Source organism: Leuciscus leuciscus (assembly GCF_965113295.1).
Source record: "Leuciscus leuciscus genome assembly, chromosome: 1".
NCBI classification, from domain to species: Eukaryota; Metazoa; Chordata; class Actinopteri; order Cypriniformes; family Leuciscidae; genus Leuciscus; species Leuciscus leuciscus.
Genome location: NC_138725.1, coordinates 75,798,552 through 75,820,778, shown reverse-complemented (window position 1 = coordinate 75,820,778; position 22,227 = coordinate 75,798,552). Strand labels below are relative to the sequence as shown.

At 34.8% G+C, this 22,227-nt stretch overlaps 1 protein-coding gene and 1 long non-coding RNA gene across 9 annotated transcripts in view; one reads left to right on the top strand and one right to left on the bottom strand.

The window, feature by feature from the left end:
* The window catches only part of LOC309510184 (uncharacterized protein), an 85,661-nt gene extending 63,929 nt beyond the window's left edge, over positions 1-21,732 (bottom strand). For 6 of the 8 annotated variants that reach the window (XM_082185037.1, XM_082185039.1, XM_082185038.1 and 3 more), the window contains exons 1-5: positions 21,620-21,732; positions 18,133-18,687; positions 15,289-15,372; positions 8,091-10,028; positions 5,096-5,269 (exon numbers count right to left, since the gene is read on the bottom strand). In XM_082185037.1, coding sequence (XP_082041163.1) covers positions 5,096-5,269; positions 8,091-10,028; positions 15,289-15,372; positions 18,133-18,632 — 2,696 coding nt within the window. In that variant the 5' untranslated portion in view covers positions 18,633-18,687; positions 21,620-21,732. The remainder of the gene's footprint in view (positions 1-5,095; positions 5,270-8,090; positions 10,029-15,288; positions 15,373-18,132; positions 18,688-21,619) is intronic. The other 2 variants (XM_082185040.1, XM_082185041.1) reach the window with 2 other exon arrangements.
* LOC309512848 lies at positions 5,292-7,948 on the top strand. The gene is made up of 3 exons (XR_014211200.1): positions 5,292-5,511; positions 6,174-6,855; positions 6,963-7,948. It is a non-coding gene; the product is annotated as an uncharacterized lncRNA (long non-coding RNA).
* Positions 21,733-22,227: the final 495 nt, after the last annotated feature.

The following is a 22,227-nucleotide window of genomic DNA, read 5'->3' as shown; positions in this document are numbered from 1 at the left end:
CTGCTTGTTGAGTCGATATAGCTGGGACTATAACCCCCCTGGGGTCGGCGGTATCGCCGGCGATACCAGCTCGCTTTTTTTTTTATCAGTTCAAAAGAGATTCATTTTGCTCTGTTGACTTTGATATTACAAACAAGTTTCATACATCAATCGATTCTGTTAAATGTGTATTATTTTTGTGTATACTCACAATAAAAACAAAGTGTTGTGCTTTTTGCCAAATAAAGAAAAATAAACATGATGCAAGTTCTGCCTTCTCTCAGTCAGTTAAGTCCATTCTGAAACGCGTCCGAAAATGAACTGTAACTCAGCGAATACTCAGTCAAACAGGCATACAGACACACGGGCATGAAGCTTGAATTCTCTTCTTTTAAATGAAGTAATTTATATAAAAAACAAATATTCTCATCTTGTGAAATCTGTATTAAAAGAGAGCGATTCCAGTCGAGCTCATTAGCGCTCATTCAAATGTAATGTAACCACGCCCCGGAGAGCGCGCGCTATTCAAACGCAAATTCTGAGAACCATTTCAGACCTGTGAAACGCCCACATCAGCTGTAAACACAGCGCGCCGCGAGTGAGGCATAATATAGCCTACCTAGCCTCCTGGAGAAAAGTTTCCTCAGAACAGTGCTGATATGAGGAGCAATAGATCCCGCTGAGGAGTGAGGTAGGCTAAGTTATCTTTTCTCAAGTGTTAATGTGGAATAAATAACGTTATGGAATAACGTTAGTGTAGGCCTATGTAAACCGCAAAAAGATGAATCGCGTTTCTATAATATGAATCGCGTGTCTGTGTGTGAAAGAATAAACCGCTTTAATCAACTAAAATGCTTTGCTATACTGAGATGAGTAAAAACCGACTGAAATATGTTTAAATAAAATGTCTTTGTATAAGCAACGTATTAAACTGCAAATTAATATTTATATGCCCTAATATTTCATAAAAACAACGTTACAGTCAGGCGAAATATGAAGGACAACATTTTGTTGACTAGATTTGGGTACAGTTTTTACTGTAGAATATACTGCCACATCAAATAAGCTTTTGTTTAGCTATTTCTGCTCATATGTTCTATATATATATATATATATATATATATATATTAGGCTTGGGCGGTATTCGAATTTTGATACCGTCAAACCTCCTCCCTATTTTACCGGGGTATACGGTATTACCGTGACTAATTAAAAATTATGACATAATGGGCTCAGACGGCGTCACCAAACTGTTGGCTTGTGCCTACACCGTTCAGAAACTGAATGCCAGATCGGGCAAAAAAAAAAAAAAAAAAATCAAGCCCAACCCCTGCACGCTGTGTCTGAGTCAGGCCGACGGCATTAACTGTTATTATGAGCCGGAGCCCACCATTATTCAACATAATATCTGTGTGCGTGCAACAAGCAAAAAGTGCCTCTGTAATCCGGTGACACGTGTCCATTGATTTTTATTAATACAACTTTTCTGCAAAGATGGAAGTTGACGATCGCCATCTCTGTAGTGAACGCGCCTATAGAAATGCACATCATTACACAATCAGAGAGTGGCCTTTTTTTTTTTCGTTTTGAATTGTTTCGTTTAAAGAAATTGACGATCGGCATCTGAACGCTATAGAGAGACATGCACATCATGGATTACAGAGAGTACGTTAGGCTAGTCTATTTATTTTCGTTTTGAATGGTTTCGTTTAATGAAATTGACGATCGCATCTCCGTATGAACGCGCCTAGAGAGAAATGCACATCATGGATTACTTAGCCTAATCAGTGAGTAGCCTATTTCTTTCGTTTTGAATTGTTTCGTTTAAATAAATTTCAAGCTTTATTTATATATATTTGTCATGTCTGTGAGGCATAGCCTACACTGAGTTTCGGTTAATTTATGAGATTTCAATGCAAGTGACCGCGGCATGCCCATCATGTCATGATTATCCAGGAAATTGGTTGATGAAAAATGTATTAAAATTAAGAAACAATATATACAAAACGAAATTCGTTTTAAAGAGGCCTTTTACAAAACGAAATTTATTGAAGTGGTCAAATCGTCTGACTCCCGATGCATCCCATCTTATTTGTGCCGTTCACTTTTCATAATCAACAAAGATGGAAAAAATAACATTATAATATTTTAACAAATACGAAACTTAATGCGCTTATTTAATGAACTCGAGAACAAAATGCATCCTGGCAGCAGTGAGTGGGCGGTTGTTTCGGAGATGCGACATTAGGTTAGAGGTGTTTACATCTCTTGTATTTACCGCCTCTCCCTTCTCATGCGGTCGGAACCAGAAATATTGCCAAACTGCAACCACACATAAGCAGTTTTTAGGCAATAAATAAATTATATATATTATAGGCTATATAAGTGCCGGTAATGACGGTATTGAAACTGATACCGGTGCTATTTTAAGATCCCGCGGTATCCGATATTACCGTAATACCGCCCAACCCTAATATATATATATATATATACACACACTACCGGTCAAAAGTTTTAGATCGGTAAGATTTTTTATGTTTTTAAAAGAAGTCTCTTCTGCTCACCAAGGCTGCATTTATTTTATTAAAAATACAAACAAAAACAGTCATATTGTGAAATATTATTACAATTTAAATCAGCTGTTTTCTATGTGAATATATAGTGAAATGTAATTTATTCCTGTGATCAAAGCTGAATTTTCAGCATCATTACTCCAGTCTTCAGTGTCACATGATCCTTCAGAAATCACTCTAATATGATGATTTGAGGATCAAGAAACATTTATGATTATTATCAGTGTTGAAAACTATTTTTTACAATTTTATTTCATGATGCTATGATGAATAGAAAGTTCAAAAGAACAGCATTTATCTGAAATAGAAAGCTTTTGTAACATTAAACACTACCATTCAAAAGTTTGGAGTCAGTAAGAATTAAAATTTTATTTTTGGGGGAAATAAATAAAATAAATCAATACTTTTATTCATCAAGGATGAGTTAAACTGATCAAAAGTTACAGTAAAGACATTTATAATGTTAGAAAATATTCTATTTGAAATAAATGCTGTTCTTTTGAACCTTCTATTCATCAAAGAATTTTGAAAAAAAATTGTACACAACTGTTTTCAACATTGAAAATAATAATGAATGTTTTTTGAGCATCAAATCATCATATCAGAATGATTTCTGAAGGATCATGTGACACTGAAGACTGGAGTAATGATGCTGAAAATTCAGCTTTGATCACAGGAATAAATTACACTTTAAAATATATTAAAATAGAAAACAGTCATTTTAAATTGTCATAATATTTCACAATAATACCGTTGTGTTTTATTGTTTTTTATTAAATAAATGCAGCCTTGCTGAGCAGAAGAGACTTCTTTTAAAAACAAAAAATCTTACCGATCTAAAACTTTTGACCAGTAGTGTGTGTATATATATATATATATATAATACTATTTTTGTCAAAAATAAAGTCATCAGCTAAGATGTTAGCTGTTCCAATGTTGGCTATATTCAAACTAATGAATACATATGATAAAATGTAGGGCTATAATCATTTTTTTTTTACAAAGAAAGAGTACACTTGAAATATTGTTGAAATTGTAATTATTGTTGTAATTGTAACCTTTTTAATAAAATAGCAAAACATATTTACAAGATGGATGTGAGCAAAATCTTAAATGGTCAATATAAGTCTTCTTCTAAATATATCTTTTGTCCTTGCATTCATTCTTGGCTCAGTCAGTGTCACACCTGAATGAATGGCTCATTATGCAGAGTCATTACGCATAATGGGTGGGACATTGTATTCTCAGGTGTAAACTACTCCCCCTTTACGCCCCCCTCGCATATTGGCTTTCCAAGCAAAACCTGTTTTACACTATTTAAATCAATGTATTGTTTTATTGTGAACGATAAAGCAATACTATTTTCACATAATTTTGAAGCCAGAACTCGAAGCGACAACATCCATTAGTCAAAAGTCTTATTGACGCATATTTAGTATGAGTTTTGTGGTCTTATTTCAGCAACTTTCATTTTTATTTTTTTCAATAACCACGCATTAACATTATTCTCTTAAAAATACAAACATCTACATACATGTTCCTCACATATTATGGTAGCCCTGTTTGTGCTATATAGAGTGAATTTACACCTTTTCCATTATCATGTTTATAAATAACTGAAAAAAGCACAAATGTCAGGGCATGTCAAAACATCCCAAGGGCCCCAAACACACATCAGACCCCAGAGGGTTAAATGAAGGCTTTTCAGTACAATCGAGCCATCAATCTAATTACTAATGGATTATCTGGTTGCATGTAAACATAGCATATGCCTGTAATGTATATTGGAATATCGGAAATGTGTTTAAAAATCATATCACCGTTATTGAAAAAACATTATATCGCGATATATATTGATATTGAATTATTGTCCAGCCCTACATGAAATCTAAAAGAATTAACCGTCTGGGGTCGACAGACATACCGGCGCCTTTTGGGGGATTTTTTCACATAGCAGCAAACGACTTAAAATACTAATTTATGTAATTTATGGTAATACGGTTATACAGCAATACATCATTCGAAACTGTAAAAAGTTTACTTTCATTTGTGTCCACTTGCAATCAAAGCAAAACAAACAGGATGTTTTCTGCCGTCTCTGTGAACTTTTTTCTGCAGTGTGTCACAAAAAAGAAACAAAACTCAGGGAAAATTTGTCACATAGACATGACCAATATATCTATAGATACATGTAATGTCTACTTTTAAATTATCCTATTCAAAATGAAAACAAATATTCTCTGTTTATATAATCTGTATAAGAGAGAGAGAGATGTAACTGTCTCTCGTGTCAGCTTCCTGCAAATGTGAACATGCCTACAGACTACTCACACACTATTCATATGGTAATGATCTGAGGCAATTCATGCAAACAGAATCAACACCCATATCAACTCAAACGCATCACGTTTCATCAGAATGATCAGATTAATTTACTTAAATTTTGGGATGCGGTGAGAAATAATCCTTAAATAAGAATAATTTCAGAATAAGTTTGCCACGATATGTCCTTGTGTGGTTATTTTTCACAGACCCTCAAGTACCTCAGTATGTTGAGTTGACAGTTTGGACTCCTCAGTCCAGCACAGAGCAGCTTCACTCCTGAATCCCGCAGGTCATTGTTACTCAGGTCCAGCTCTCTCAGGGGGGAGTTTGATGATTGAAGAGCTGAAGAAACAATTTCACAGTCCTGATCTGTGAGATTACAGTCTGCCAAACTGAAAAAAAAGGAGAACTGATTAAAAGGCATGCTGGAGTCAAGACCAACTTCAACATATAACATCACGCTGGTTGTCTGTTCAGCAGGAAGATCCAGCAATTAAAATAAATGTGATTTAAAGGTCCCGTATTATGCCCCTTTTCACAAGATGTAAAATAAGTCTCTGATGTCCCCAGAGTGTGTATGTGAAGTTTCACCTCAAAATACCCAACAGATAATTTTTTACAGCATGTTTAAATTGTCATTTTTTGGGGCTCAGAAAAACACGCTGTTTTAGTGTGTGCCCTTTAAATGCAAATAAGCTGCTGCTGGACGACCCAGGGGGCGGAGCTTCATGAGCTCGCGCTCAGTCTCTCAGGAAAATTTCATCTCACGGAATGATGATAATATCAGAAACTCTCAGTAATGATGTTCATTTCGAGTCAGACAATAATGCCTACAGAGTATAGATGGAACAGGTATACTGCCCTACAAAGCAAAAAGGCAGTAACTGCATTTTTGGTCAAAAATGAGTTATTATCCTTTTCATGACATTCAAGGCATCCTTTGTTATGTGACAAAACATGTTATCTCAAATGTGTGTCGTTTTGGAGAAAAATGGTAATAGTTTTTGGAGAATCTGTAGTTACTGCCTTTTTCCTTGGTATGGTGCCACGTTTTTGGTAAGTAATACAAAGCAAATGTACAAAGCAAGAATACAGTAACTGCAAAATAGGGGTAAAATATCAAATTAAATATGAGGATTGATATGTACAAAGAGTAAGCTAAAATAAAGTAACAAAACAGCCACATGTCCAATAATCTACCTACAACTACTTAGGCTGGATGACAGAATAACTTTAAAGTCATTTTTCTCAGTTCTGCACTCTGCGTAGTTACTGCCTTTTTGCTTTGTAGGGCAGTATAGTTTAGTAGTTTAATTACGGTTATTATAACGTATTTGTCATCTGCTTGTATGGATCCATTATTTATTAATAGCCTACAAGTCTGCTGTTTCGGACCAGGTCCAAATGATGATCAAACATATACTGATGAGTTTAATAAAGTTTATTGTACATCACACAAAAGATGAAGCATCAGTTTTACTCCAGAAAATCACCGTAAGAGCTGAGTAAACACAGTAAGTTATAAGAAGTGCGCAAGTACATAAACGAATTTCGGTAGAGTTGAGGGAGCATTCCTGTGGGTGGAGGTTAGTCAAAAAACTGTTCTACTGACGTCATTAAAGAAGGAAGTAGAGGGATGTAGTCCAAACGAGCCGTTCGATGTAGGCAACTTCTGTTAAATAAAATATCTCGCTTGGCATTGAACTTTGAGCTTTAGAATTTTACAGATATTATTTATACTCTAACAACAACATTACACACTAACTAAAGTTTGAAACATGGGATCACGAAGAACGGGACCTTTAAAATCAACAATCATGTTTATTCTGGTTTATACAAAACTTAATTGAGGTAAAAGGAAACTGTTAATTTTAGGGGTGGAACGGATTGCAGTTGATCCATGATCCGTACGGACCAGGCCCCACGGTTCGGCACGCATGTGATTCGCGGATTAACTGCTAAATTTGACCATCATAGAGTAAAAGTTTATAATTTGAACGTGTTTTACACATTCAACCAATTTTAAATGTGGAAGAAGAGGCGAAAATCGGGACAAGCACCCAAAGTGCGCGCATGCAGAGAGAGAGAGAGGCGCGTTTCAGATAGCGCTCGAACACCAAATTGATTCCTCTTACACGTTTCCTTGCCCTTGAACGGATACAAAATTATGTCAAAATATTCGTCTAAATACCCGTCTCGGCAAGTATTCTGTCGGTTATGTCACAAGTGAACAGTCTAGAAAGAAACCAGCTGTTTTTCAGTTTTTTCAGTCCGTGCATTTGGTCTTAAAGGAATAGCACACACCTAATATTCCTACAGTTGTCTGTGTCATTAATGTTAATAAAACAACAAAATACAGCTGAAAACAAAGATGAAACCATATTTAATTTCTACAGTGTTATTTTATAATTAGGCTTCATTATTAATTTCTGTACCTGAATACTACTTTTAGACTTTGTAACTTTGTTATTTAGTATTCATCTCTCCTTGTAATTTGTGCATTTGTTCTTATTTTATTACCGACTGTTCACTTTATCAGTTAGGCTAGTAGTTTTTGATGTGGTATCGAATAACTTCAAGTGAGCTTTAAGTAATAAATTAAAAGCATTTAAAAGCTGATCCGAAAAATGATCCGATCTGAGGCTCAAAAACCGCAAATGGACCGCAAGTAATTTTTACATTTATTTTTTATTGTGAACCGTGAATATTGTGATCCGTTCCACCACTAGTCAATTTGGTTGAGAATGAAAACAACACACTGCAATTAGTGCAAGTAATTAATGTTTTATGTTTGTGAACATAATATTCATCAAACATCCATCACAATGTGTCACATAGTGGATAAAGTGGTATTTGGCAGGTGGGGGAACCCTCAGGGAAAAATTACTCACTGTGGGACAACATATTGAGTATCATGGTATAGCAATACTTTTTGGGACAAGAGTGTCACTGTGGCACCAACTATCACAATACTTATTTACTTGATATTTTAATGGTTGTATTTTGGTCCATCTACATCTACACTGATATGATGACGATACTATGTTAAAATTGACTGGGCTGAAAATGGAAAAATTTATATTGACATTGATATTAATGAATCTATTAATTAATTAATTTATCTGAGGTGCCGGAACGCAGTTCCGGACCGTACCCGCCCACTTTAACCCCTGGTCACCTGTAATAATTGTGTTATTACATCTTCACACTCACCAAGCTTTTCTGCAGTTCCTCACAGCAGGTACCAGTCTCCTTCGACCCTCCTTTGATTTAATGTTGTACTTTTTAAGGTCAAACTCATCCATCACCTCCTCTGACATCAGGATCATGTTTGCCAAAGTTGAACATTGTGCAAGAGAAAGAATTTTACGTTTTGCTTTAGATTTTAAAAATGCCTGCATTTCTTCAACAATAGAATTATTCTTCATCTCAATCAGGCAGTGTGACAGATTCATCCATCTTTCAGGACTGACATTGTTTTTCTGACCTCGTTTGAGGTTTTGGATTATTTTCTTGATGCTCTCTGGGTTGTTCTCTGTGTGAATCAGCACATACTGTAAGAGTCTCTGATTGGACTCCAGTGAGATGCCATGAAGGAATCGAAGGAAAAGATCCAGGTGTCCATTTTTACTCTTCAAGGCTTTATTCGTTGCTTCCTTCAGAAACACATCCAGAGGAACATTCTCACACTGATTTCTGGATTTTCCTGTAAGTAATATTTTCAGAACTTCACTGTTCTTGTGTAAATAACAGAGAAACACATACAGTGCTGCAAAAAACTCCTGAAAGCTGAGATGTACAAAGCTGTAAACCTTCCTGTGACAGATTACAGATTCCTCCCTAAAGATCTCAGTGCAAATCCCAGAATACACTGAGGCGTCAGTGACATCTATGCCGCTCTCAATCAGGTCCTCCTCATAGAACATCACATTGCCCTTCATCAGCTGATTGAAAGCCAGTTCAGCAAGTTTCACAATCACTTCTCTGTTGGACTGCAGGAGTTTCTCTGGATCTCTCTCTTCATACTTCTGGTTCCTCATGCTAGTCTGAATGAGGAGAAAGTGTATGTACATTTCAGTCAGAGTTTGAGGGATTTCTGCACTGAGATCTTGTTTCAGGATGTTTTGAAGCACAGTGGCTGAGATCCAGCAGAAGACGGGTATGTGGCACATGATGTGGAGGCTTCTTGCTTTTCTGATGTGTGAAATGATTCTGCTGGCTTGATGCTCATCACTGATTCTCTTCCTGAAATATTCCTCCTTCTGAGGGTCATTGAATCCCTGAATTTCTGTCACACGGTTGATGTATTTGGAGGGGATCTGATTGGCTGCTGCTGGTCTGGTGGTGATCCAGATGAGAGCAGAGGGAAGCAGATCTCCTTTCATGAGGTTTGACATCAACACACCCACTGATGAAGACTCAGTCACATCAGAAACTTTCTCACTGTCTGAAAACATCAGTGTAATTCTGCTCTCATCCAGACCATCAAAGATGAACACAACTGTACATTCATCATAAATCTTTGGGTCCAGATCTTGAAGTTCAGGATGAAAGTCCAGCAGAAGTCTGTGAAGACTGTACTGATGATCTTTAATCAAGTTCAGCTCTCTAAATGGAAGAACAAACATGAAATCTACATCCTGATTGGCTTTTCCCTCGGCCCAGTCCAGAATGAACTTCTGCACAGAGACGGTTTTTCCAATTCCAGCGATGCCTTTAGTAAGAACAGTCTTGATTTTGTCTTTCTTCTCTCTTCTCTTCTCCTCATATCCTAGTTCAGGTGAAGGATCAAAGATGTCATTGCAGTTGATTGGAGTGTCTTGGAGGGTCTTGTAACTTTTCTCCATCTGTAGCACCTCATGTTCTTCATTCACTCCTTCACTCTCTCCATCTATGATGTACAGCTGTGTGTAAATCCTGTTCAGGAGGGTCTGATGCTCTTGTAGTTTGATTCCCTCAAAAACCCTCTCGTATCTGTTCTTCATGCTGGTTTTGTGCTGGTCTTTGACTCTCTGCAGATCATCATGCACTGGCTGGTGAGAATCGAGCTGCAGGGCTGCTTCTGTGTCATGATGACTGATGTGTTTCTGACAAGAGGAGGATGTGCTGGTCTGACAGGACACATCTCTGATCTGGTCAGCTCTTCCACCACTGAAAACACATTAAGAAGACAGAGACACAAAAACAAACAGAAAAGACCTTTGTGAAAATAAAGAAAATATTTAAATATGTTTAATATGAAAATCATATAGTCTGAGTACTAGTGTTTGCTCTTACAGACATTGTGGCCAACTGACCAAGGTTTCTCAAGGTTCTGTTCTAGCAATGATATTTTTAACCCATTAGTGTTTCCCATTCATTAACTAGATTGTGGCGGCCCACCATAGTCTAATGTGTCCCGCTACTGTTTCATAATGAACCAAAAATATAACTAAACTTCTCAAATAAAAGTTCCCCTTTAAAGTACAATTCACCAAATTGTTTCTTTGTGCAATTTGCACACTGAATATGGGTTGGAGCTAGGGGTGGAACGGTACATGTATTCATATTGAACCGAAACGGTACGGGTATGGCAAGCCGTTTTAACATTTAATCATTTAAACCGACTAGTCTCTATTTTCATGCTACTAGTACTTATTTTTTAGATACTAGTATCTATTCCATTAAGTACTAGTACTTATTCATTAGCTACTAGTGTTTATTCTTTAGGTACTAGTGCCTATTCTTTAGATACTAGTGCTTATTCTTTAGGTACTAGTACTTATTCAATAGATACTAGTACTTATTCATTAGATACTAGTACTTATTCATTAGATACTAGTACTTATTCATTAGATACTAGTACTTATTCATTAGATACTAGTACTTATTCATTAGATACTAGTTCTTATTTATTAGATACTAGTACTTATTCATTAGATACTAGTACTTATTCAATAGATACTAGTACTTATTCATTAGATACTAGTACTTATTCATTAGATACTAGTACTTATTCATTAGATACTAGTACTTATTCTTTAGATACTAGTACTTATTCAATAGATACTAGTACTTATTCATTAGATACTAGTTCTTATTTATTAGATACTAGTACTTATTCATTAGATACTAGTACCTATTCATTAGATACTAGTACCTATTCATTAGATACTAGTTCTTATTTATTAGATACTAATACTTATTCATTAGTTACTAGTACTTATTATTAGATACTAGTACTTATTCATTAGATACTAGTACCTATTAAATAGATACTAGTACTTATTCCAATAGTGACTAGTAACTATTCTTTTGTTACTAGTAACAAATAATTTTTTTGCCATTGACTTCTATGGGGATCTGTCATTCAGATATCAACTATTCAGTTCTGACTAGTATGTATTCCAATTGTGACTAGTACATATATATTAGATACTAGTAGTTATTTATTAGATACTAGTACTTATTCATTAGATACTAGTACTTATTCAATAGATACTAGTACTTATTCATTAGATACTAGTACTTATTCATTAGATACTAGTACTTATTCATTAGATACTAGTACTTATTCTTTAGATACTAGTACTTATTCAATAGATACTAGTACTTATTCATTAGATACTAGTTCTTATTTATTAGATACTAGTACTTATTCATTAGATACTAGTACTTATTCAATAGATACTAGTACTTATTCATTAGATACTAGTACTTATTCAATAGATACTAGTACTTATTCATTAGATACTAGTACTTATTCATTAGATACTAGTACTTATTCATTAGATACTAGTACTTATTCTTTAGATACTAGTACTTATTCAATAGATACTAGTACTTATTCATTAGATACTAGTTCTTATTTATTAGATACTAGTACTTATTCATTAGATACTAGTACTTATTCATTAGATACTAGTACTTATTCAATAGATACTAGTACTTATTCAATAGATACTAGTACTTATTCATTAGATACTAGTACTTATTCATTAGATACTAGTACTTATTCATTAGATACTAGTACTTATTCATTAGATACTAGTACTTATTCAGTAGATACTAGTACTTATTTAATAGATACTAGTACTTATTCATTAGATACTAGTACTTATTCATTAGATACTAGTACCTATTAATTAGATACTAGTACTTATAAATTACATACTAGTACTTATTCAATAGATACTAGTACCTATTTATTAGATACTAGTATTTATTCCGAATGTTACTAGTAAGATTTTTTATTTTACTAGTCACAACTGCTTTTTTACTCGTCTTATGTTATGACTAGTCAGAAATGCCACTGGATAGTTCAATTAAAAATCTTACTAGTAAAATAAAAAATCTTACTAGTAACATTTGGAATAAATACTAGTATCTAATAAATAGTTACTAGTATCTATTGAATAAGTACTAGTAGCTAATTTATAAGTACTAGTATCTAATTAATAGGTACTAGTATCTAATGAATAAGTACTAGTATCTAATGAATAAGTACTAGTATCTATTGAATAAGTACTAGTATCTAATGAATAAGTACTAGTATCTATTTAATCGGTACTAGTATCTATTTAATAGGTACTAGTATCTAATGACTTAGTACTAGTGTTTATTGAATACATACTAGTATCTAGTAATAGTTACTAGTATCTAAAAAATAAGTACTAGTACCTAATAAATAACTACTAGTATCTAATATATATGTACTAGTCACAATTGGAATACATACTAGTCAGAACTGAATAGTTGATATCTGAATGACAGATGCCCATAGAAGTCAATGGCAATTTTTTTTATTTGTTACTAGTAACAAAAGAATAGTTACTAGTCACTATTGGAATAAGTACTAGTATCTATTTAATAGGTACTAGTATCTATTTAATAGGTACTAGTATCTAATGAATAAGTACTAGTATCTAATAATAAGTACTAGTAACTAATGAATAAGTACTAGTATCTAATAAATAAGAACTAGTATCTAATGAATAAGTACTAGTATCTAATGAATAAGTACTAGTATCTATTTAATAGGTACTAGTATCTAATGAATAAGTACTAGTATCTAATGAATAAGTACTAGTATCTATTGAATAAGTACTAGTACCTAAAGAATAAGCACTAGTATCTAAAGAATAGGCACTAGTACCTAAAGAATAAACACTAGTAGCTAATGAATAAGTACTAGTACTTAATGGAATAGATACTAGTATCTAAAAAATAAGTACTAGTAGCATGAAAATAGAGACTAGTCGGTTTAAATGATTAAATGTTAAAACGGCTTGCCATAGTATGGGCGCCACGGTTCGGTGCATGAATATACACGGAGAATACACGGTATAAAAATAAATAAAACTTGCGTGCAAATTAATTAATGTAATGCGGAACTTCTGTTAGATACGCAGGTTCTTTAGGGACACATAATCTGTAACTCCGTCTTAAAAACAGTCTGTGTGTGCCATCTTTTGGACATTCATCATATTGCATTGGTATTCATTTCTTGTCCTCAAACAGAGCACTAATCTGTTTATTTTTAAGTTACACATTCTACATTGATTAAAAAGAAAATCAAATGTGTTTTTAATGGTAGTATTGTTTTATACATAAACCAATTATATATAATTCAGATGAGAATAAAGTTAGTGTTCATTAAAATTTTAAGGAAAACAAATTAATTTTAAATTCATTCAGGTACAATTACCAAACATATCTCAAGGTTGTTGTTTTTGTTTTTTTAATTTAATTAATAAACTAATTATATAAAACTATTGTCAATGCACTACAAATAAACTGGTTATATGCCTTTACTTTATTAATAAAACTTATTGAAAAAATACAAGGCTTAAGACATTTATTTTCCTTTGGTGGTACAGCCTGAGACATGCACAATAATAAAAAAATTGCCTTCTACATTTTTGTTTTGCTTTTCCCTCCATTGTACCGAACTCGTACCGAACAGTGATGTCTGAACCGAGGTATGAACCTCGTGACTTCTGTGTACCGTTCCATCCCTAGTTCCCTAGTTGGAGCTCTTATAAATCCGGCATGTGGGGGCAGATAATGACCTCCATATTTAAAGCTACACTGTGTAGGATTTTCTCCCGTCTAGCGGTGAAATTGTTTATGACTACCAACTGAATATTACTTTCTAGCCCCTCCCATTCCGTTTTAACTCCTACGGTGGCCGTATTATTTCAAATCTGCCGGCAGTCGTGAGTAATCTCCCCCTCGCATTCGTCACGGTGACACTGAGTGTAAAAACATGAAAGGCGAAGCTTGAATTTCAAGGTATGTCCCTCTTTGGCTAATGTATTTTCAAGATGGAGGCGCAACATGGCTGCCGCCATTCGAGCGACTCGCTCGTATCTATTCTAAATGGCAGATTCTACGCTTACGAGAATACTTGATTAGTTGGTAGAAGTAATTACACATTAATGAGCACATATCATTTTGAAAGAACAAAGTGTTTTTTGCTAAGAATCAACTTAAAAAAATGACACAGTGTAGCTTTAAAGTAGGGAGACATCAAGTTTTCATTAGTTAAAATGTTCGAAAAAAAGAGAAAGGCTAAAATTCTTGGCAGAAAGTTTAAACCAGAAACCATTATTTAAAAATATCACAGAAGCACTGACATGGAGAAAAAGCAGTGTTCATCTGAAATGATTATATGTAATTAATTTACATGTAAATGATGACTGATGGTAGGTGATTTATTATAAGAGACTGCAAACTGCATTTCCTAGTTGCACATTAATGTCCCCTTTGCCACAAATGAAGCATTTGAAAAGTCAGAGAAGATTTATGTCTAAATAACCTGCCACCTTTTCTTTTAGAAATAGAAAATCACATATTTTATACCGATCACAGATTTCCTTGATCAGCTGATATGAATCCTGATTTTAAAAAGTTCTTTCATATTTGCTCTCACTGTCTGGTTTGAGCAGTCTTGCATTTTTTGTGTTTGAGTTTAGAAGTTATTATTGGCTGATTTATGGCAGATCGATCAGAGTATCCTTACAAAACGCTTACATTTATATAATAATATTTAAAATACTGAAATTAGCAAAAAATGTGTGCCACCTCCAGCAATTTGTCATGACAACCAGATTGGGAACCACCGATTTTATTTATTCCTAACCAGAATTTTCTTGTTTCATTACTAATATAAAGAATAATTGTTAATATAACACTGATGCAACACATGTACTGTAACAAAACTCATTCATGTGTAAATGGAGGTCTAACAGAGAAATGGCAGAGAGAAGCATAAGAAAACACTATTTAACAATTCCTTTCTTTACATCTTGACTTCCACTTGTTAATTGTTATACTTGTTAAAGAAGTTTAGCCATATGAAATGTAAACTTTTCTGAACCTTCGAGCATTTTGTGTTCATGTGTCTCTCACCCTACATGATGATACTCACACAGGGTCAAAGGTCACTGCTCCATCACTGAATTTCGTGGCCTTCATGGTCAGACATACTGGAGAAGCTGCTCTCTTTCTCTTCCTGTTGTTGATAATGAGAAATAAACATTAATAAATAAATATTTCAAATTGTTTCTCTGCAGATTATTTGACTGCTCCATTACATTAACCCTGTCAATACTTCTGTAATTTATAGAGCAGTATTTGTATTAGTTTTAGTGAGAAAACATGTTTTATTAATAGTAGGGTACAGCAGGGCTAAAGGCCACCAGGGTAAAAGCTGCATTTGATTTTATTATCCTTTAAACCACTAGATGACACAAAAACATTCCTAAACATCCACGTTTCACATGGACATTTGGCTGATTCTTGACGTTATTACGGGGAGCAGCGCTTTAATTAGCCATTGAGAATCACTAAAATTATTATATAGGCCTATATATATATATATATATATATATATATATATATATATATATATATTGAGATAAAGGTCTTGTTAATGATTTTCAGTTTTGTTCAAGGTAATTAAATCAACATTTTTTCTGAATAATATATAAAGTTTGGCCCTTCTGTTGGGTCAAAAGGCACAATAATTAACATTATAATTAATAGCTGGCTGACTAATAGCTTTGTTGACATGACATGATTAGATTCAGATGTGTAAAAATACATTTATAAAGTGACAGTAACCATATGGTTCCCCCATATTTATATTAGGAAACAATCATATTTAAAAATATGATATTAATCATTTCATATAATAAATGATCACAATTACTGTTATACTGTAAAACCAAAAATATTTTTTAAGGAATCTCCTTCAAAGCTTTCAGAATCTTTAGTTTTTAAAAATGTAATAGTTTTTAAATATAAGTGTTTTTAAAATGAAATTTATAAATGAACTTCATTTATTTCTCAAAATAAACAAAAAATAGTACAAACTTTGCTGAAGTCCTGGTGAGTTTTTTATCCCGAGTCTGAGGTAAAAGCCCCTTTTACATTTATACGTTTTTTTTAATCAAAAGAAACCACTTTAATGATTTATTTTCCCACAAAATACGTTGACCCATCAATGTTCAATAAAAACATTCACTGTCAGGCCAAAAAAAAAAAAAGAGTCTCTGTTTGGATTTAAATAGGCAAAATAAATGATGGAAGCTGTTTTATGGAAGACATCATGTATAGTACCAGTGCCTAAGATAACAAACCCCTCTGAGTTCTCACACTACAGACCAATTGCTTTAACAGCGCAGTTGATGAAGGTCTTTGAGAGATTAGTATTAAACCATATTAAGCAGGTTATGAGTGCTGCTGAGGATAAACTACAGTTTGCCTTTAAAACTGGTGTTGGGGTTGATGATGCAATTATTTATCTCTTACACAAATCACCAAGTCATTTAGAGATGATAAATGGATAACATCGTCAAATTACATTCTTTGATTTCTCGAGTGCATTTAATACTATACAGCCTTCACTACTTAAATGTAAGATAGAGAATGATGGAGAACATCAGAGTATTGTCAATTGGTTAACTGACTATCTCTTAAACAGACCACAGTATGTGAGAATGCATGACTGTGTATCTCAAGTAGTGAAGTGCAGTACTGGAGTCCCTCAAGGAAAGGGTTTAGCTCCTTTTTTTTTTTTGTTTACTTTTAATACATCAGACTTTCAGTGCAACTCTGAAACCTGTCACCTCCAGAAATATTCTGATGACTCAGCAATTGTTGTCTGTATAACAGACCATGATGAGGGCGAGTATAGGGAGCTATTTGAGAGTTTTGTGGATTGGTGTAAGATAAACGGTTTTAGGCTAAATGCTAGCAAATCGAAGGAAATTGTGGTTGATTTTGGTAGATAATCCTCAGCAAGTTGTACCAGTAAACATATGAGGGTCGGAAATTGAGACTGTAATATCATACAAGTAAAACTGGATTGTTCTGATAATACGATGCAAGTGTATAAGAAGGGTCAAAGTAGTATTCATCTGTTAAGACGACTGAGATCCTTTGGAGTATGTCGGGCACTACTTAAGACCTTCTATGATTCTGTGGTATCATCTGTGATCTTGAATGCTGTCACTTGTTGGGGAGGAGGATTGTTGGAAAAGGAAAAGAACAAATTAAACAAGCTCATGAAGATGACAGGTTCTGTTATAGGGATTGTGTTACCCACAATAGAGGAGATTAGGCATGATAGAATGATTGATAAAATGGACTCTATAATGAATCATGATTGTCACCCCCTTCATGAAACAGTTCGAGCCCTAGAGAGTTCATTTAGCTCAAGACTAATTCATCCCTGCTGTCACAAGGCGTGATTTAGAAAGTCCTTTTTACAAACTGCTATTAGACTGTACAATCAGTGCTATACGAGATGATGATGGATGATGATATATGTTGTATGTGATGTTGTATATAATCATAATGCCTTGCGGAAACTGATACTGGAAAATAATGGCTATTGTTGTGAATGTTTTTTTTAGGGGTTCAGGCACGAAGTGCTGAAATCCTATTGTAATTGTTAAGATTTGTATTATTAATATTATTATTCCGCCGAAAAACTAATCGGGCAGTAACCGTAAGGCCTAGAGACTTGAAACATCCAGGACCGATGTTGGCTATCCCTGATCTATAGATATGTTCAATTTGGATACATATTTTATTTAGCCTTTTTACAATTATTTTTAATAACTATTAGTGCAACCATATGCACACATGTGTTTGTGTGTATGTGTGAGTCATTGGCAGTGTCGTAGTTCTGGGAGCAATGGAAAAAATATATCTTGTCTAGGGCGCCAACAGAGTCCGGACTGGCCCTGAACTTTATGATACTCACACAGGGTCAGAGGTCACAGCAGGTCCATCACTGAATTTAGGGGGTGCATGCATGGAGTTGTTACTCTTCATAGACACACAGCTGAATCCTGGAGATGGTCCATCACTGAATTTAGGGGGCTCACGCATGGAGTTGTTACTCTTCATAGACACACAGCTGAATCCAGAAGATGGTCCATCACTGAATTTAGGGGGTGCATGCATGGAGTTGTTACTCTTCATAGACACACAGCTGAATCCTGGAGATGGTCCATCACTGAATTTAGGGGGCGCATGCATGGAGTTGTTACTCTTCATGGACACACAGCTGGATACTGGAGATGGTCCATCACTGAATTTAGGGGGCGCATGCATGGAGTTGTTACTCTTCATGGACACACAGCTGGATACTGGAGATGCTGCTCTATGAGTGTGAACAGACGTCTCCTCCTCTCTCTCCTCACACACACTCAATTTACAGGTACGGTTCTCCTCCTCCTCTCTCTCCTCACACACATTCATTTTACAGGAAGTTTGCTCCTTCTCTTCCTCCTTGATGAGAGACTTGATTCCAGACCTGTATGTGGACACAGAAAGCATGCACAAAACACAAATGAATTTCGACACATTTGAATTAAATGGCATTTAATTCACTTTAACGCAGCATTAACAGTTTTTCTCCAGTTAATAGTGTTTGTTTGTAGAGCAACATGTCGGCCACACTTTCAAACACAGCATCCTCGTTTAAACACTGGATTCACCTTCACTTTAATGACACTGCTGAACTCTTGCAGGTGTTTTTCACAATCCGTTTTTTCGTCTCGCATTAAGCAAATATGATCTTATTTATATGTGTTGATTATCGGTCCGTGTACTTTTTGATCATTTCATTTCCTGTTTGGAACGGAATAACGAGAAATGAAAACCAGCTCGTTTATTCGTTTTTTAGTTTAGTTTAAAAAACGAAAAATTAGATTTTGGCTCGATTTTTAATTTTTCGTTAGTGGTTTACAAATCGGTTTATGGGTTCGATGTTTCATTTGCACACGTGGGCGGCGCTGAAACGCTCCTTTCATCTGATTGGTCAAACCGCTCCGCCTTCAGTAAGCTACAAGCTTTTCTTTCTGTCAGGCAGAATAAGAGTCAGTACGAGTGTGGCACTGACAAATGCACCTTAATAAAGTAATGTCTGAAACCACCACTCAGACTTGAGTAGGCTACTGTACTTAAGTACACTTTTTGAGTATCTGTAGGCTACTTTACTTGATTTTACTGTACTTGAAACTGATTTTCATTTTCAACGTTGGGTTTGGTCTTCTAAATGCAAATGTTGTCATTGTTTTGGCTTATAGATAACAGTAAGGTCTTTACAACTTTTACTTGTAACGGAGTAATATTTGACCAGTATATCTGTACTTTCACTCAAGTAAGGAAGTTGTGTACTTTGTCCACCTCTGAAAACATCTGTTCATAATCTGTGATTACACAATTCCAATACAAATAGCACCGGGAGGCGTCTGGAATAACTCTGCAATGATCAATCCACATTTTTAAGCCAGCTAATTTTACAGTAGGCTCATATTCAGAATGTTCCTCTCGTATAACGCCAACGACCGCACAAATGGGCTTCCTTTGTGAAATATAGCAGACCACTGTTTTAAATAACAGTTTAAAAAAGGTGGTCTGCTATTTTTCTCAAAGGAATCTCAGTCAGTCAGACAGACAGACAGACAGACAGACAGATAGATAGATAGATAGATAGATAGATGCGCCTTTGTAAGATATGCGCTCGTCTTCACAAAAACTACATGCAGGGTTTTTAAACATCTCGTGTGGAGAAAATATTGTTTAATCTGGGCAGTATGGCAAAGCCATGGCAAAAAGCAGGATAACTTGTAGGCTATAGCCTACTTGAAAGGAAAACAAATTTGCAGAGTAAAAACAGTGTTTGTGTTATTTTTTCTCTCTAGTAGGCTACATCTTTAAATATAGAGCTCATGACAAATAAAAGTTCTGGATGGACAAACATTAAATGCAAAAACCAGTGTGAATAACAATATCTTAAAATAAACTAGAGAGAGTGGATACACAGATATGGCCTGTTTATGAATGAAATTAATGCATTTATTTGTCATTTAATCTGATGCAAACAGGGAAAGAGTAGAAAACACTTATTATCCTGTCGCCCCCTCTAGTGGACAGCATTAAGTAGTACGGCCTTCATTGCTCAGATAACTCAAGTCAATGGATTTTTTGGGAAAATAAGTCTGACCAGTTAGAAAAGATATAAGCTAGACCAGTCTTAAGGTCTGAGCTGAGTTTGGTGAAGCATTAAAGTTCTAGGCGGAGTCAATTTCTCATAATAATAATAATAATAATAATAAATAATAATAATAATGTTCAAATATGCTGGCTTTCTTAAGCCAACATAATAAAGAAAACTCAGAGAAACATCGACCAATTCAGTATGTAATAAAATTGTATTAGTTTTATAATAAAACTAACAACATTTTAAAGGTATGCCGTGCTCTTCAATTTACATGATTTTAATTAATCCCAAACCTGGTAATTTTGTCAGTATTAATGTACGTTCACTGATTCAAGCTTCTTTCTTTTCTGTCTCTTTCTTTTCATGTGAACTGAGTAGGCTACACATGCTTACATTCATAAATATAAACTTTATTTCTATTCAATTTTCAAAATTATTTATAGCCTACATGTCACAATAAAAGACTAGAGTGGTAAATGTTACGGACATATTATCATGGTACAGTTCAGATTATTGGTTTTTATTTCCACTTCACTTTTATCCAAAGAGACGGAACTATTTGCACTGTATTTATCAATGGGAAATATGCTAATATAATCTGTCATATAGGCTACATGGCTCACATTAATGGAGTCGCTTGCAAGTCGCAGCAGCACGAATTACGTGACCAGCAACATATTTCTGCTTCAAATATTGTGCGTAGTTAACAGTGAGTGATGGTTTTTATTTTATTAAAGTGCATTTGTCAGTGCCGCACTCGTACTGACAAGAGTCAAGATTCTGCCTGACAGAAAGAAAAGCTCGTAGCTTACTGAAGGCGGAGCGGTTTGACCAAAAAACGAATAAACGAGCTGGTTTTCATTTCTCGTTATTCCATTCCAAACAGGAAATGAAATGATCAAAAAGTACACGGACCATTATCCTGTGACTACACTTCCTTTCCCCAGTCTCACTGTGTCACTGAACATTACAATAGGCTATCGATAATTTTTATAATAAAATAGTTTAAAGTCAACCAAATATTTCAACATTAAACTAAAATGATCCTGCTAAAGAAAAGAATAAGTGTAAGTTTAACCATTTTCGGCCAATTAATGAGTGTTACAGTTGACGTGAAGTAGGCCTATCACGAAAATAACTTTCATCTTTATCATTTATTTGAGTTTGAGTTCGTCATACTGTCTGTTGAGACGCAAATACTCTATCGATATTACAGCTATACAAAGTTTAACGAACTTACTGTCACATGTGAAGCGATTGCTGATTTTCTATCTTCCGACATGGCGTTTTTACAGTCATCGACTGCTTTCGGTTTCACTGGAGAGGCAGCAGCTCCTCCTCGAATGGGTTCTTTTCACACTTCCGGGTTTGAAACGAGGAAGGGCCACTTGTATTGCGGTAAATGCGAGGCCATATACAAATAATTTTTTTGCATTCTCACTTGCAGAATTTTTATAAGAAGAGTTTGAAACAGCATTTGGAGATTAATTTGTTAATGGAAAGTATACACAAATGCTACAATTTAGAATTTTGGTAACAATTTGTTTTAATGGTCCCATTCTGTTGACTAAGTAACTTTTCAACTTCATGCCAACTATCAGGCATTAGAGTTAGTTAAGGCAAACGTCTGTTTTTTATAAAATGATGAAAATGTCCTGGTTTTCGTTATTTTTCATTGGGCCATTAAGCGTGTACTTTAAATACATGATTGCCTTTGCACACAAAACATATGAAACCAGCTTCGGCTTCGCCCCGTCTTGTTATAATCAGCGCGTCCCTCAATCCGCAGCGGCAAGCAGAGAACACGTCAGAATACAGAGGCTTGTGTGTGTGTGTGTGTGTGTGTGT